This window comes from Suncus etruscus, chromosome 14 (genome assembly GCF_024139225.1).
Source record: "Suncus etruscus isolate mSunEtr1 chromosome 14, mSunEtr1.pri.cur, whole genome shotgun sequence".
Taxonomy (NCBI): Eukaryota; Metazoa; Chordata; class Mammalia; order Eulipotyphla; family Soricidae; genus Suncus; species Suncus etruscus.
The window spans coordinates 96,935,456-96,949,252 of record NC_064861.1 but is presented as its reverse complement, the minus strand read 5'-3'; the positions used below and the strand labels follow the sequence as shown (position 1 = coordinate 96,949,252).

At 55.8% G+C, this 13,797-nt stretch overlaps 1 protein-coding gene across 1 annotated transcript; it reads right to left on the bottom strand.

Annotated features, from left to right (window-relative positions):
- Positions 1-163: 163 nt before the first annotated feature.
- On the bottom strand, positions 164-12,826 carry SLC27A5 (solute carrier family 27 member 5). Its single transcript, XM_049787015.1, has 10 exons — positions 12,109-12,826; positions 10,482-10,691; positions 10,030-10,188; positions 6,449-6,573; positions 3,222-3,416; positions 3,046-3,136; positions 905-1,103; positions 637-734; positions 420-550; positions 164-349 (listed from the first exon to the last, which is right to left on the bottom strand). The coding sequence occupies exons 1-10, from the start codon at positions 12,794-12,796 to the stop codon at positions 173-175; spliced, it is 2,073 nt and encodes a 690-aa protein (XP_049642972.1). The 5' UTR covers positions 12,797-12,826; the 3' UTR covers positions 164-172.
- Between the last annotated feature and the right edge of the window lie 971 nt (positions 12,827-13,797).

Below are 13,797 nucleotides of genomic sequence, written 5' to 3'. Positions count from 1 at the left end.
AGGTGCAGAGTGAGTTTTTTTTCTCTTCTGGAAAGGGCACAGAGTGGTGTGGTAGGCGAAGGGATTTTGGGAAGCTCTCTGTGCCCACCCCGTCGCATCCCTCAGCCGACGCTCACTCTGCGACTGGGCCGGGGCCTCTGGGGACACGTCCGGGAGTCGGCGGGCCGGGCTGTCAGAGTTTCCAGCTGCCGTCGCACACCGCCCGGTAGGTGTCGGGCGTCAGTGGGCTGAAGGCCTGCGCCTGGTGGTCCAGCACGAAGAGGCGGTCAGCCACGACGCCGGCGTCGAAGCCCTCGCGCACCAGCCGCGACTTGACGTGCTTGAAGGTGGCGGTCAGCTCCAGGCGGTCCTGCGGGGCGCAGCGCTGAGTCCCGCGGCCCGGCCCGCCCCGCGCCCGCCCGCCCGGCCGGCCGGCTCACCTGCACGCGGACGAAGCGAGGCACCGCGTAGGGCGGCAGCGCCGCGAGCACGTGCCGGTACAGCGCGGCCCCGTCGAGCGTCCGGCCCGCGGCCAGCTTCACGGCGGCCATGCCCACCTTGCCCTCGCACCCTGCGGGAGGCCGCGGTCAGCGGGCGCCGGGAGGCTGCGCGTCCACCCGCGAGCGCCGGGGGGGCCCACCCGCCTCGCCGCCTCACCTGGGACGGGCACCCCGTACACGTTCACCTCCTCCAGGCCGTCCGCGCGGGACAGCACGCCCTCCACCTCCCGCGTGGACACGTTCTCGCCCTTCCAGCTGCGGGCACAGGAGGGCCGAGTCGTGGCCACGCCCCCGGGCGAGGCGGCCAATCGCGGCCCTCGAGGCTGGGAGCCCCGCCCCGGGACACGCCCGCCCGTCCCGCCCCTTCTAGCCGGAGGACCCCGCTGGCCCCGCCCCGGAAGCCGGAAGTGGCCGGTCACGCCCACCGGAAGGTGTCTCCGAGGCGGTCCCGGAAGTAGAGGAAGCCCTCGCCGTCCATGGCCAGCACGTCGCCCGTGTTGACGTAGACGTCGCCGGTCCGCCGCACGCCCCGCACCAGCTTGCGCTCCGTCATCTCGCGGGGCCCGCGGTAGCCCAGGAACGGGTTGCGGACGGACACCTCGGTCAGCAGGAGCCCCGCTTCGCCTGGGGGGACACGGCAGCGCGGAGGCCCGAAGTTCGCGCCAAAAGCGCGCCCCCCCCCGCGACACCGTGTGCACATGCGCAGAGGGACACTTCGCCCCGCGGCCGTCCCGGGGAGGAAAGGGAGGCCTGCGCCGGGACGCGGTGCACCCGCGCGGGAAGCGCCCTGAAACAGTGGGGCGTTCCGCTGGACCAGAGACAGACCCAGAAAGCCCGGGCTGGATCTGGAGGCACATCAGTGGAGAGCTGAGGGCTCTGGGGGAGCTCCAGCCAAGGTCTCGGCGCCTGGCTCCGGCCCCTGGACTCGAGGACCCGGACCCCGGCCTGGGAGTCGCCTCGGAGCCCCTCCGGGTGTGCCCAGCGCCCAGAGAGCAGCAGCAGCAGCATGGCAGGGTTTGGGATCCCTAGCAGAGGGCTTCCCTTCCTTCCCTTTGTCTTCCCGAACATCCCCCTTGGCACACCCCTTCGAAAAACCAAGCCAAACGAAAGAACACGAGAGAGGGTCACATAAAATGCATTAAAAGGGGCCTGAGGCCCGGAGAGAGAGAGAGCACAGATCCACGACCAAAGATGGTTGGTTCGAATCCCAGTGTCCCATAGGGTCCCCCGGGCCTGCCAGGAGCTATTTCTGAGCAGACAGCCAGGAGTGACCCCTGAGCACCGCCGGGTGTGGCCCAAAATAAAAGGGGCCTGAGAGATAGCAGGGAGGTAAGATGTTTGCCTTGCATGCAGAAGGTCATTGGTTAGAATCCCGGCGTTCCATATAGTCCCCCGAGCCTGCCAGGAGCGATTTCTGGGCGTGGAGCCAGGAGGAACCCCTGAGCGTTGCCGGGTGTGACCCAAAACAAAAACAAAATGGATTTTGGGGGACCGGAGAGATAGCACAGAGGTAGGATGTTTGCCTTGCACGCGGCTGATCCAGGATGGGCCTCAGATCTATCACCAGCATCCCATATGGTTCCCCAAGCCAAGCGATTTCTGAGCTCAGGGCCAGGAGTAAACCCTGAGCATCACCAGGTGTGGCCCAAAAAACTAACCAGGGGTCAAACCCAAGATCTCACACATGCAAGGTATGTGCTGTACTACTGAGCTACATGTACACCAACAAGACTCCATAAAAATAAGAAAAGGGGGGCAATAAAAATAAGAAAAGAGGGGGCTGGAGAGATAGTATGCAGAAGGTTGTTGGTTCGAATCCCAGCATCCCATAGGGTCCCCTGAGCCTGCCAGGAGCGATTTCTGAGCGCAGAGCCAGGAGGAACCCCTGAGCATTGCCGGGTGTGACCCAAAAACCAAAAAAAAAAAAAAAAAAGAGAAGGATGAACAAAATGCAGATGAATGACAGTTTGACCAATGAATTTGATGAGAACCTTACAGTGCCCCAGAAAAAGAGACCTTAAGAGAAGGGAGGAGAGAATGACTCGCGAGAAACAGACTTTCACAGAACGTTTGATGCTCTCAACAGGCCAGTTGGAGTGATGGCGTGGAGCGGTAAGGCGTCTGCCTTGCAGGCGCTAGCCTTGGACGGCCCGCGGTTTGATCCCCCCGTGACCATATGGCCCCCCAAGCCAGGAACCATTTCTGAGCACATAGCCAGGGCTGTGCTCCCCCCCCAAAAAAAAAACCCAAGCTGGCTAACGAGCTTATTTTACATGGTAGACACCTAGGTTCAATCCCTGGCACCCTAGGGTCCCCTGAGCACTGCCAGGATCAGATCCAGTGTCGGTTCACCGAAAGGCAAAACTCAGGTGGACACAAAAACCCAAGAGAACAAACCACCAGTGCAGGGGCTCTGTGGAGCTGAGAAGCTGATGGGGAGTTCCAGGGAGTGCTCAGACTGCTTGAGGAATGCAGGCGCCAGCCCTGGACTCTGGGCAACATTCCAGTCAGTCAAGAAGGAAACTGGCCGCCCTCCCACATTCAGGACGGTGCCCCGCACACATACCTGGCCCCACAGGGACACAGAAACCCTGACTGTTCCTCACAGGCTCCGCCGTCTCAGCCTCAAACTGGACGAGCTCAAAGGGGCACAGCATCTGAGTGGAAGGGCAGAAGAGGCCCCTGGCGTAAACAGGGCCTGTGCCCCCAGACAGCAGCGCGGCCCAGGGCCAGCCAACTCACTCGGAGGAAGCAGCTCATCTTGCCCAGCGCGCCACAGCGCCCAGCGTAGTTGATAAAACCCACATTGCCCTCGGTGGAGCCGTAGAACTCCACTATCTGCACGGGGCCAAAGCGCCGCTGGAAGGTCTTCCACACGTCCTCTCGGAGGCCATTGCCGATGGCCAGGCGGATTGTGTGCCTCTGGTCCTCGGGTCTCTGCGGGGATGTCCAAGAAGAAAGAGGAGGCTCAGGCGTACCAGGCTCTCTTTTATTGGGTGCTTAGATCACACCGCTCCGCTTACTCCCGGCTCGCACTCAGGAAACCCTGGTGGTGCACAGGGGCCCATACGGGGAGCTGGAGAATGTCCAAAACAAGCACCTTACCTACTGTGCTCTCTCTCCAGCCCCATACTTTTTTATTGTGGTGTTTTGGAGCCACCCCTGGCAGCACTCAGGTGTTACTCCTGGTACTGTGCTCAGAAATCTCTCCTGATAGGAGTGCGAGGGACCATATGGGATTCCAGGGATTGAGCTGGAGTCTGTCCTGGTCAGCAGCAGACAAGGCAAATGTCCTGCCGCCGAGCTATCTATCACTCCAGCCCTTGCAGCCCCATACTCGGGAACTCAACTGGGAAAGCTAGTTAGAGTTCTTGAGGTATTGCCTAGAAATGACATGCTATCAGCAGAGCCACTTAAGAGACAGAACGTGGGGCCGGGCGGTGGCGCTGGAGGTAAGGTGCCTGCCTTGCCTGCGCTAGCCTCGGACGGACCGCGGTTCGATCCCCCGGCGACCCATATGGCCCCCCAAGCCAGGAGCAACTTCTGAGCGCATAGCCAGGAGTAACCCCTGAGCGTCACCGGGTGTGGCCCAAAAACCAAAAAAAAACAAAAAACAAAGAGACAGAACGTTTGTAGTTTCTGAGCCTTGAGTCACTTCTGGCAGTGCTCAGTTACTACTCCTAGCTCAGAGCCCGGGGGATCTTTCCGGTGGTACTTGTGACAGTGTGGTGCCAGGAATCAAACCCAGACCACCCGCCTGTAAGGCTACGTCTCGCCCAGTCAGTTAAATTCAGTTTAACTGAGTTTAGTTACTTGGAGTCACCTGCAAAGGTCACATTCTCAATTTTCACAGAACTCCTTTGGGGAGGCTAACCTAGGAGAAATACCTAGGATTTTATTCTTTTCTGGTTGGCTTTGGTTTTGGAGGCCACATCCGTCAATGCTCAGGGATTACTCCTGGCAGGGCTTGGGAGCCCATGTGGGGTACTGGGAATGGAACCCAGGTTGGTCTCATGCTAGGCAAATTCCCTTCCCACAGTATTGTCTCCAGCCCCGTCTGGTGTTTTTTTGTTTGTTTGATTTTTTTTTTTTTTTTTTTTGGTCTTTTGGGCCACACCCAGAGGTGCTCAGGGGTTACTCCTGGCTCTGCACTTAGAAATTGTTCCTGGTGGAGGCCAGAGATAGCACTGAGCTATGGCGTTTGTCTTGCATGCAGCTTGACCCGGGATGGACCCAGGTTCTGTTCCCAGCATCCCATATGGTCCCCTGAGCCTGCCAGGAGCGATTTCTGAGCGCAGAGCCAGGAGTAACTCCTGAACACCACCAGGTGTGGCCCAAAAACAAAACAAAAAAAAATAGAAATTGCTCCTGGCAGGCTCAGGGGACTATACTGGATGCCTGGAGGGAATCCTGGGTAGCCTGGGTAGGCCCCAGGTAAGGTGAACGCCCTATACTGTTGTGTTGTTCCCCTTCTCTGGTGTTTTAATTAGGTCGGGGAAATTACCTGGAGTTTTATCTAAGGTAAGTTTTATCTGAAAGCCTGGAGAAGTGGTTTAGGGTGTTAAATGGAGAGGCATCCTGGGATGACTTAAGTTTTTAATGTGAATTTTCTCTTTTTTCTTTTAGCAACACCTAGTGATACTTGGGGCTACTTCTCTTTATACACAGGAATTAGTTTTGGCGGTGCTCTGGGGACCAAATGGGATGTGCAAAAGATCAAATCCAGGTATGCCACATGCAAGACATAGCCCTACCAACTGTTTTATTTTTTGTTTTGTTTTTTGGGCCACACCCAGCGGTGCTCAGGGGTTCCTCCTGGCTGTCTGCTCAGAAATAGCTCCTGGCAGGCACGGGGGACCATATGGGACACCGGGATTCGAACCAGCCACCTTTGGTCCTGAATCGGCTGCTTGCAAGGCAAACACAGCCACTGTGCTATCTCTCCGGGCCCTTTCTCTTCCTTCCTTCCTTCCTTCCTTCCTTCCTTCCTTCCTTCCTTCCTTCCTTCCTTCCTTCCTTCCTTCCTTCCTTCCTTCCTTCCTTCCTTCCTTCCTTCTTCTCTCTCTCTTTCTTTCTTGTTTTTGGGCCACACCCAGTTGACCCTCAGGGGTTACTTCTGGCTCTGCGCTCAGAAAATGCTCCTGGCTTGGGGGACCATATGGGATGCCTGGGATTGAACGAAGGTCCATCCTACGTTAGCGTGTCTTAGGTTTGCAAGGCAAGTGGCCTACCGCTTGCGTCACCGCTCCAGCCCCTAACATGAATTTTCTTTGCTTTGGGGCCACACCCAGAGATGCTCAGGGGCTACTTCTGGCTCTGTCCTCAGGAATTACTGCTAGTGGAGCTGGGGACCATATGGGATACCTGGGATTGAACCTGGGCCTGCTGTGTACAAGGCAAGCTCCCTACCTACTATACTAAATTCTAGTCTCTCTAACATGAATTTTCTACAAGGGGCTGGAGCAATAGATAGGGTAGGTTCTTGCCTTGCAAGCAGACAACCCAGGTTCAATCCCTGACCCCCATCTGGTCCCTGAACACCCCTAAGAGTGAATCCTAAATGCAAAGTCAGGAGTAGCCTTGAACACCACTCTCTCGGCTTACCTAGAAAGACCTCTGGGTACCTTGCCTCGAGATAGTTATGTAGGGCCACAGGTCAGTGCTTTGTAAGGATGGGGCCAGCTCCCCTGGGAGAGCCGATCAAGGCCCTTTACAAATATTCTTACAGTAGCCTCTTGAGTGAGGACACCCAGCCGAGAGAGGGGGAAGTCTCCCAGGTGGCTCTTTCCTGAAGAAGCCCGACGTAAACCTTGTACCGGACTTGCCATTTGGGACTCTTGGCCAGGTGTGTGACCTGTGGCTTCTTGCCTGAGCCTCGTGCCCAAATCTACCTGTGAACACTGCCCGGGAGCTCTTTGGCTTTCAGACCTAGCGTAGTTTCCTGTGGAGCTGTAATCACTGCACCTCACCTGAGGAGAGCTGCACAGGTATCGCAACACCTCACCCACGTACAGAACCACAGTCACACCATGCTGCCGACAGTCGTCCCAGAAGCTGGAGGCTGAGAACTTCGGAGCCAGGACACACGTCGCTCCTAGGAGGAAGGAAAAGCCTTCCTGTCATATGCGCAGGCACTTTCATCGGTGGAATGACTGCTGTGTGTGCGAGAGGCCTTGGAGTCAGTCCTGAGCACAGCAGACACACATATGGACACACAAAATATCACTGAGATGTTTCCTGAGGGACAGGTATCTGTCACTGGCACAGTCTGGGCTGCCCCTTCAGAATGAGTTTAGATGTGGGACCGGAGCAACAGCACAGTAGATAAGGCACTCGCCTGCAACACCGCTTAGCCAGGTTTGATTCCCGGCACCCCATGTGGTCCCTGAGCCCTCCAGGATTGATTCCTAAGTGCAGAGCCAGGAGTAACCCTTGAGCATCGCCAGATGTCCAAAAACAAAACAAACAAAAACAATATAGATGAGTCTGTTTTTGTTTTATTTTTGGTTTTTAAGCCACACCCGGCAGTGCTCCGGGGTTACTCCTGGCTCTGCACTCAGAAATTGCCCCTAGCAGGCTTGGGAGACCATTTAGAATTCCAGAGACTGAACCCCTATCTGCCCCAGCTTGGCCGCTTGCAAGGCAAACGCCTTCCTGCTGCGCGATCATTCAGGCCCTGGAGTCTATTTTTTTCCTTCTCTGACCTCCCAGCACATGGTCTCCTGAGCCCCAGTGCAAGCAACCTCTAGAGCACAGAGCTAGGAGTAGTCCTGAGCACTGCCAGGTGGCTTAAAAACAATTGAATAGGGGCCGGGTAGGTGGCGCTGGAGGTAAGGTGTCTGCCTTGCAAGCGCTAGCCAAAGAAGGACCGAGGTTCGATCCCCCGGCGTCCCATATGGTCCCCCCAAGCCAGGGGCGATTTCTGAGCACATAGCCAGGAGTAACCCCTGAGCGTCAAACGGGTGTGGCCCAAAAAACAAAACAAAAAAAACAACAATTGAATACATTTATTTTATTTATTTTTTTGGCTATACCTAGTGGCACTCAGGGATTTCCCCTGGCCTGTGCTTGTAAATCACTCCTGATAGGTCTGGGATGCTGGGGATTGAACCCAGGTCTGTTCTGGGTTAGCTGCATGCTATCGCTATCCTATCGCTCCAGCCCCCTAATTTCTTTTTGATTTTAGGACAACACACAGTGCGCTCAGGATTTACTCCTGGCTCAGTGCTTAGGAATTATTCCTACTGGGATTTGGGGGACCATATGGGTGCCGGTGATAGAACCTAGGTCAGCCTCATGCAAGGCATAATGCCTATGTACTATGCTATCTCTCCAGCTCCCCCAAAAGACAAATCTGATTCAAGCTGGAGAAATAGTATAGGGGTTAAAGCACTTGCCTTGCATCTGATCAGCCCTGACTCATTTAGCATTGCATATGGTCCTTTGAGCATTGTCAGGAGTGACCTCTGAGTATCTCTGGGTATGGCCTAAAAACCAAAAAAGAAAGAAATCTATATTCCAGATTTTTTTTTCTTCTGGTTTTTGAATCACACCCAGTAGCACTCAGGGGTTACTTCGGTTTTGTTTTTTTTGTTTGTTTGTTTTTTGTTTTTCGGGCCACACCCGTTTGATGCTCAGGGGTTACTCCTGGCTAAGCAGTCAGAAATTGTCCCTGGGGGCCTGGAGAGAGAGCACAGCGGTGTTTGCCTTGCAAGCAGCGGATCCAGGACCAAAGGTGGTTGGTGGTTGGGGCCGGAGAGATAGCATGGAGGTAAGGCATTTGCCTCTCATGCAGGAGGTCATCGGTTCGAATCCCGGCGTCCCATATATGGTCCTCCCGTGCCTGCCAGGAGCAATTTCTGAGCCTGGAGCCAGGAATAACCCCTGAGCACTGCCGGGTGTGACCCAAAAACCACAAAAAAAAAAAAAAAAAAAGGTGGTTGGTTCGAATCCCGGTGTCCCATATGGTCCCCCATGCCTGCCAGGAACTATTTCTGAGCAGACAGCCAGGAGGAACGCCTGAGCACTGCTGGGTGTGGTTCCCCCCCAAAAAAAAAAAAGAAATTGCCCCTGGCAATTTCTGGACTCCAGAAATTCTCTGGACTCCAGAGGGATTGAACCGCAGTTGGCTAGCGCTTGCAAGGCAGACACCTTACCTCTAGCGCCACCTCACCAGCCCCCAGGGGTTACTTCTGGCTCTGAGCTCAGAAATCATTCCTGGCAGGCTTCGGGACCATATGGGATGCTGGGAATTGAACCTGGGTCAATCCCTGGCTGACCATGTGCAAAGCCTTACTGCTGTGCTATCACTCCAACCCCATATTCCAGATTTTTTTTTTCTGGTTTTTGGGCTATACCCAGAGATACTCAGGGTCACTCCTAAGCACAGGGGTTACTCCAGGTTCTGCGTTCAGAAATTACTCCTAGCAGGCACGGGGACCATATGGGGATGCCGGGTCCTTGACTAGTCGGCTGTGTGCAAGGTAAATGCCCTACCTCTGTGCTATCGCTCTGGCCCCCATATTCCAGATTTTGTTTTTGTTTTTGATTTTTTTGGTTTTTGGGCCACAACCAGTTGACACTCAGGGATTACTCCTGGTTATGCGCTCAGAAAGCGCCCCGGCTTGGGGGACCATATGGGATGCCAGGGAAATGAACCCCGGTCTGTCCTAGGCTAGTGCGTGCAAGGCAGACGCCTTACATCCTGCTCTGGCCTCCGTATTCTAGTTTTTTTGGGGGGGTGCGGTTTAGGTCACACCCGGCAGCACTCAGGAGTTACTCCTGGCTCTATGCTCAGAAATACCTCCTGACAGGCTCAGGGGGCCATATGGGATGGCAGGATTCAAACCACCAACCTTCTGCATGCAAGGCACCTTATCTCCATGCTATCTCTCTGGCCCCCACATTCCAGATTTTTAACTTTGAAGAAGGTTGCCAGAGTGATAGCACAGTGGTAGGTCATTTGTCTTGCATTGGCCGGCCTGATATGGACCAGGGTTCGATACCAGCATCTCATAAGTCCCCTGAGCCTGCTAGGGGTTATTTCTGAATGCAGAGCCAGGAGTAATCCCTGAACGCTGCTGCCAGGTGTAGCCACAACCCCCCCCCCAAAAAAAAATACCTTTGAAGGATGAGCAGAGCTGTGAGTAGCTCCTAATCACCACCAGTATGACCAAAAAGGAAACAAACAAAAACTTTGAATGAGGATTGGCTCAGTGAATGCCTTCTATGCATGATACCTGGATTTGATCTCAGCCATCACACACACACTCAAAAACACATGCACATGTGCAAAAACTGGAGAATTTTCCGTTTAAATTCCTTTTTGGTACCCAGGGAGACCGTCCAATGGAATTTTTAGCACCTGTCCTCCCTTGTAGAGCAGACATTAGGTACTATCCGGGTATCCAAGTGTCTGGCCAGGTAGCCCCAGGGCTGAGGGTTGTGTGTCCTTTCCCTTGTGGGTTCTGGGTAACCTATGGAGGCTTTTCCCTGGAGTTATCACTCTGGTGGTTTAATGCCTTGGAAGGACCCTCAGAGATAAGCTTACCAAGCTGCAGGCTGCTAAGGACCCCCAGGACCAGCCCCATGACGTGGTAGAGAGGCAAGACTGTGTAGACGGTGTCATCACTGGTGACCCCGCAGAGAGACGGTGTGTTGCACATATGAAGTAGCCGCTTATGCGTCAGGATGACGGGCTTTGGGAGTCCTGTGGGGGGGGGGGGTGATCAGGGGTCAGTGGGACGAGTCCTGGATCGAGGTTCTTAGCTGGGGCAAGCAGTGGGCTTGGCAGAGGGCTCAGAGGCTGAGTTCGACAGCTCAGCTGGGCTTTCCTTGCCCTTGCCCGGGATTATGACACCGACCATTCCGATTTCATGATAGACCAGAGTTCAGGGTCCAAACCGGGGAGAGGCTTCAGAGGTCTGGTTGCAGCACATATCAAGCCAGGGCAGGTCAGTGTGTATGTTCAGAGGTGGGGGTTAGGGCCACGGGTCAGCTCACCGGTGGTCCCCGAGGTGTAGATAAACAGGGCAGGGCTTTTTCCCGTGATGCCAGCACGCAGGTCAGCAGGCACAGGATCCAGGGGTGCTTCCTCCAAGGCCGGCCCCAGCGCCCCCACGCCCGACGTAGGGGAAGAGTGGCTGAGGTAGAAGCAGTGGATGTTCTTTGCTTGCAGTGTGGGGAGGATCTCTTCCAGTCTCTCCTGCAGGTCTGCAGGGTGTAGCAAAGCAGACATGGAAGCAAGGCCCAGCCTTGAGCTTAGGAGGGGGTCCGAGACCTAAAGGTGAAGCAGCTTCTAGATAAAACCTCTGTACATAATTAGTACTTTCGGGCAGAAAGAATCAAAAAGGGGCCGGAATGGTAGCATAGCAGTAGGGTGCTTGCCTTGTATGTGGCTGACCCAGGACAGACCTCGGTTTGATCCCGACGTCCTATATGGTCCCCCAAGCCAGGAGCGATTTCTGAGTGCAGAGCCAGGAGTAACCCTTGAGTGTCACCGGATGTGCCCCCCCCCAAAAAAAAAGGATCAAAAATTACTCCAGTGAGGGAAAAAGTTAAAACTGGAGTGGGATGGGGGCTGGAGCACAGCAGAAAGGGCATTCCATAGTGTTCCCTGAGCCTGCCAGGAGTGGCTCCTGAGCGTCAATGGGTGTGGCCCATAAAACAAAAATAATTTAAAAATGATGTGGGATTGAGTTATAGATAAAATACAGAGGAGAGGGTGTTTTTCTTGCACATAGGTGACCAGGGTAAAATCCCCAGCACTTCAAATGGTTCCCCGACGTGCTGAGTATATCCCCCAAACAAACAAACTGGGCCTAGGGAATTGGTTCACAGGGCTAGAGCACATCTTTGCATGTGGGAGCCCTGGTTTGATCCCTCGCACTCAATGTTCCTGGGAGCACCATCAGATGTACCCCCTCCAAGATAAAATTCAGAAGAAGTCTCTCAATTACTTTCTGGCAATTAAGTTTTATGGTGTTTTCCTGTGTCTGGGGGGGCACACTCTGCAGTACCCAGGGCTTACTCCTGGCTCCGAGCTCAGGGATCAAACCCAGGTTGGCCATGCGAGGCTAATGCCCTAGCAGCTGCACTATCTTGGGCCCAAAGTTTTGGTTTCTGGACCACCTTGAATGCTCAGCGATCACTTAGTGGGGCCTACGGGGCCAGATGTCGTGCTGGGGATTGAACCCAGGGCAAGCATCTTTCCTTTCCCTGCCCTTGTCTCCCTGCCAGTAATGAGGCAGGATGATAGGAAAGGACACGGTTCTTAATCCCAGCAAAACCCTCCCCTAGGGACCACAAGCGATAGTACAGAGGGTAGGGAGTTTGCCTTGCACGAGGCAGACCCTGGACAGACCTGGGTTCGATATCTGGCATCCATATGGTTCCCCGAGCCTGCCAGAGCGATTTCTGAGCGCAGAGCCAGCTGTAACCCAAACACTCTCTCTCTCTCTCTTTCTCTCTCTCTCTCTCTCTCTCTCTCTCTCTCTCTCTCTCTCTCTCTCTCTCTCTCTCTCTCTCTCTCTCTCTCTCTCTCACACACACACACACACACACATACACACACACACACACACACACACATCCCTCCCTTCCATTTCCCACCAATTTTTGAAAAACTGACCTGGGTCCACCAGCAGCAACTGGGCCCCGGAACTCAGTACCGAGTGGGCCAGGGGCTCCCCCCGGCTCTGTGGATTGATCCAAGCCACCGAGCAGCCCAGCTTGGCCAGCCCCAGCCACAAGCCCAGGGCTGGGATGGTCTTGGAAGGCAGCACCAGGAGGGCAGCCGACTCCTTGGCAGCCTGACCCGGGGGCTTCCCCAGCTTGTCCTTGAGGGCCCACGCCGCCTGGCAGGCACGGGTGTCCAGCTCCCGGTAGGTCACTGACTGTCCCCCGGGCCCCGTGCACACCAGCGGCACGCTGTCTGGTCGCTCTCGTGCTCGTTGCTCGAAGCAGTCCACAAAGGTGTGGGGGGGCTGGCGGGCCAGAAGTGCCTCGACTTTGCGACCCAAAGAGAAGATCCTCGCGATGTAGGTCAGGTCAGCCGGCAGCCAGAGCAGCCCAGCTGGTGGCCGGGCAGGTAACGCGCTCAGCGTGGGCACGGTGGCCACCAGGCTCCACCAAGGGGGCATCCAGTGACCGAGCCATGGCCGTGCCAGTACAGCCAGGCCAAGCAAGCCGCAGCAGGCGAGGTCCCCCAGGAGCCAGCGTAGGGCTAAGGCCCCGGCTGCCGGCCAGATGGGATACCCCAGCCACCGCACCAGAGACAGCAGTGACAGCAGAATGGCCAGTCGCAGCTGCAGCCCCATGGCACCTCCTGGCTGCACTGTGTCAAATGTGCCTGTCGGTCCATCTGGTTTAGATCCAGGCCCACCCCCAGGACTTTGGCCCCGAGGCTCTTCAATGCCACCTGCCCTCTGCTGACTGCGGCCCGTTTTGTCATCATTTGCTGGGACAAAAGCCCTTTAGAAGGCCCGCTTTGGAAAGCGCTCCGTTATATAAGCCAGCAGCAGCAAAACAAGCCGGCAGGCAGGCAGGCAGGCATGGCTGCCAAGTGCCTGGGGTGGTGGAACCCATGGTCACTTGCCAAGTGCTTAGTAAGAGCCTTTCTGTGAGCCAAATTTAGGCTGCCTGCAAGGTTACTACGCCCCTGGCTGGCAGTTCCGAAGGCTCAACTCTGCCCTTCACTAGAACTCCCCTTCCCTTTGGGGTGGCAGCACGCTCACTTGGCATCCCAACACTGCACCACTAGGAGGGAGTCTCGGGTCCTTACTGCCACCACAGCCCTCACCCACCTTCACCTACTTCAGAACTTAGCGCCCTAAAGGGCCGGGGCTGGAGAGGGCCAGAGTGTTGGGCGTTTACCTTGTACATCACCCACCAGGGCTCGCTCCCCAGCACTCCATGTGGTCTTCCAATCCCTGCCAGAATACCTGAGCTCAGAGCCAGGAGTAGCCCTGAGCACCGCTGGGTGTGGCCCCCAAACCATAAAAAAGTAAGAACATAAGAACTTTGCACCCTCAGTTCTTTGGGCAGGAATATTGGGGTTAAGACATCTTCATAGGCACCAGGGCCCCTCAGAATCCCAAAAGGTTGCAGCTATCATGGGATCCACGAGGGAGGGGAATCTGTAGGGCCTTGAGGATCCGGTTGAACAACTGTGGGCATCAATCCTGCACCAGGGCTGGAGCAGCAACCAGGGTGGTGGGACCCTTCCCCAGTGGCGCTTGGTGTAAGAAGGTCAGAGCCAGACTCGGGTACACCCCAGGCCCCCCCCCCCCAGACAGGCAGGTGTAGAGGCGGCCATCTC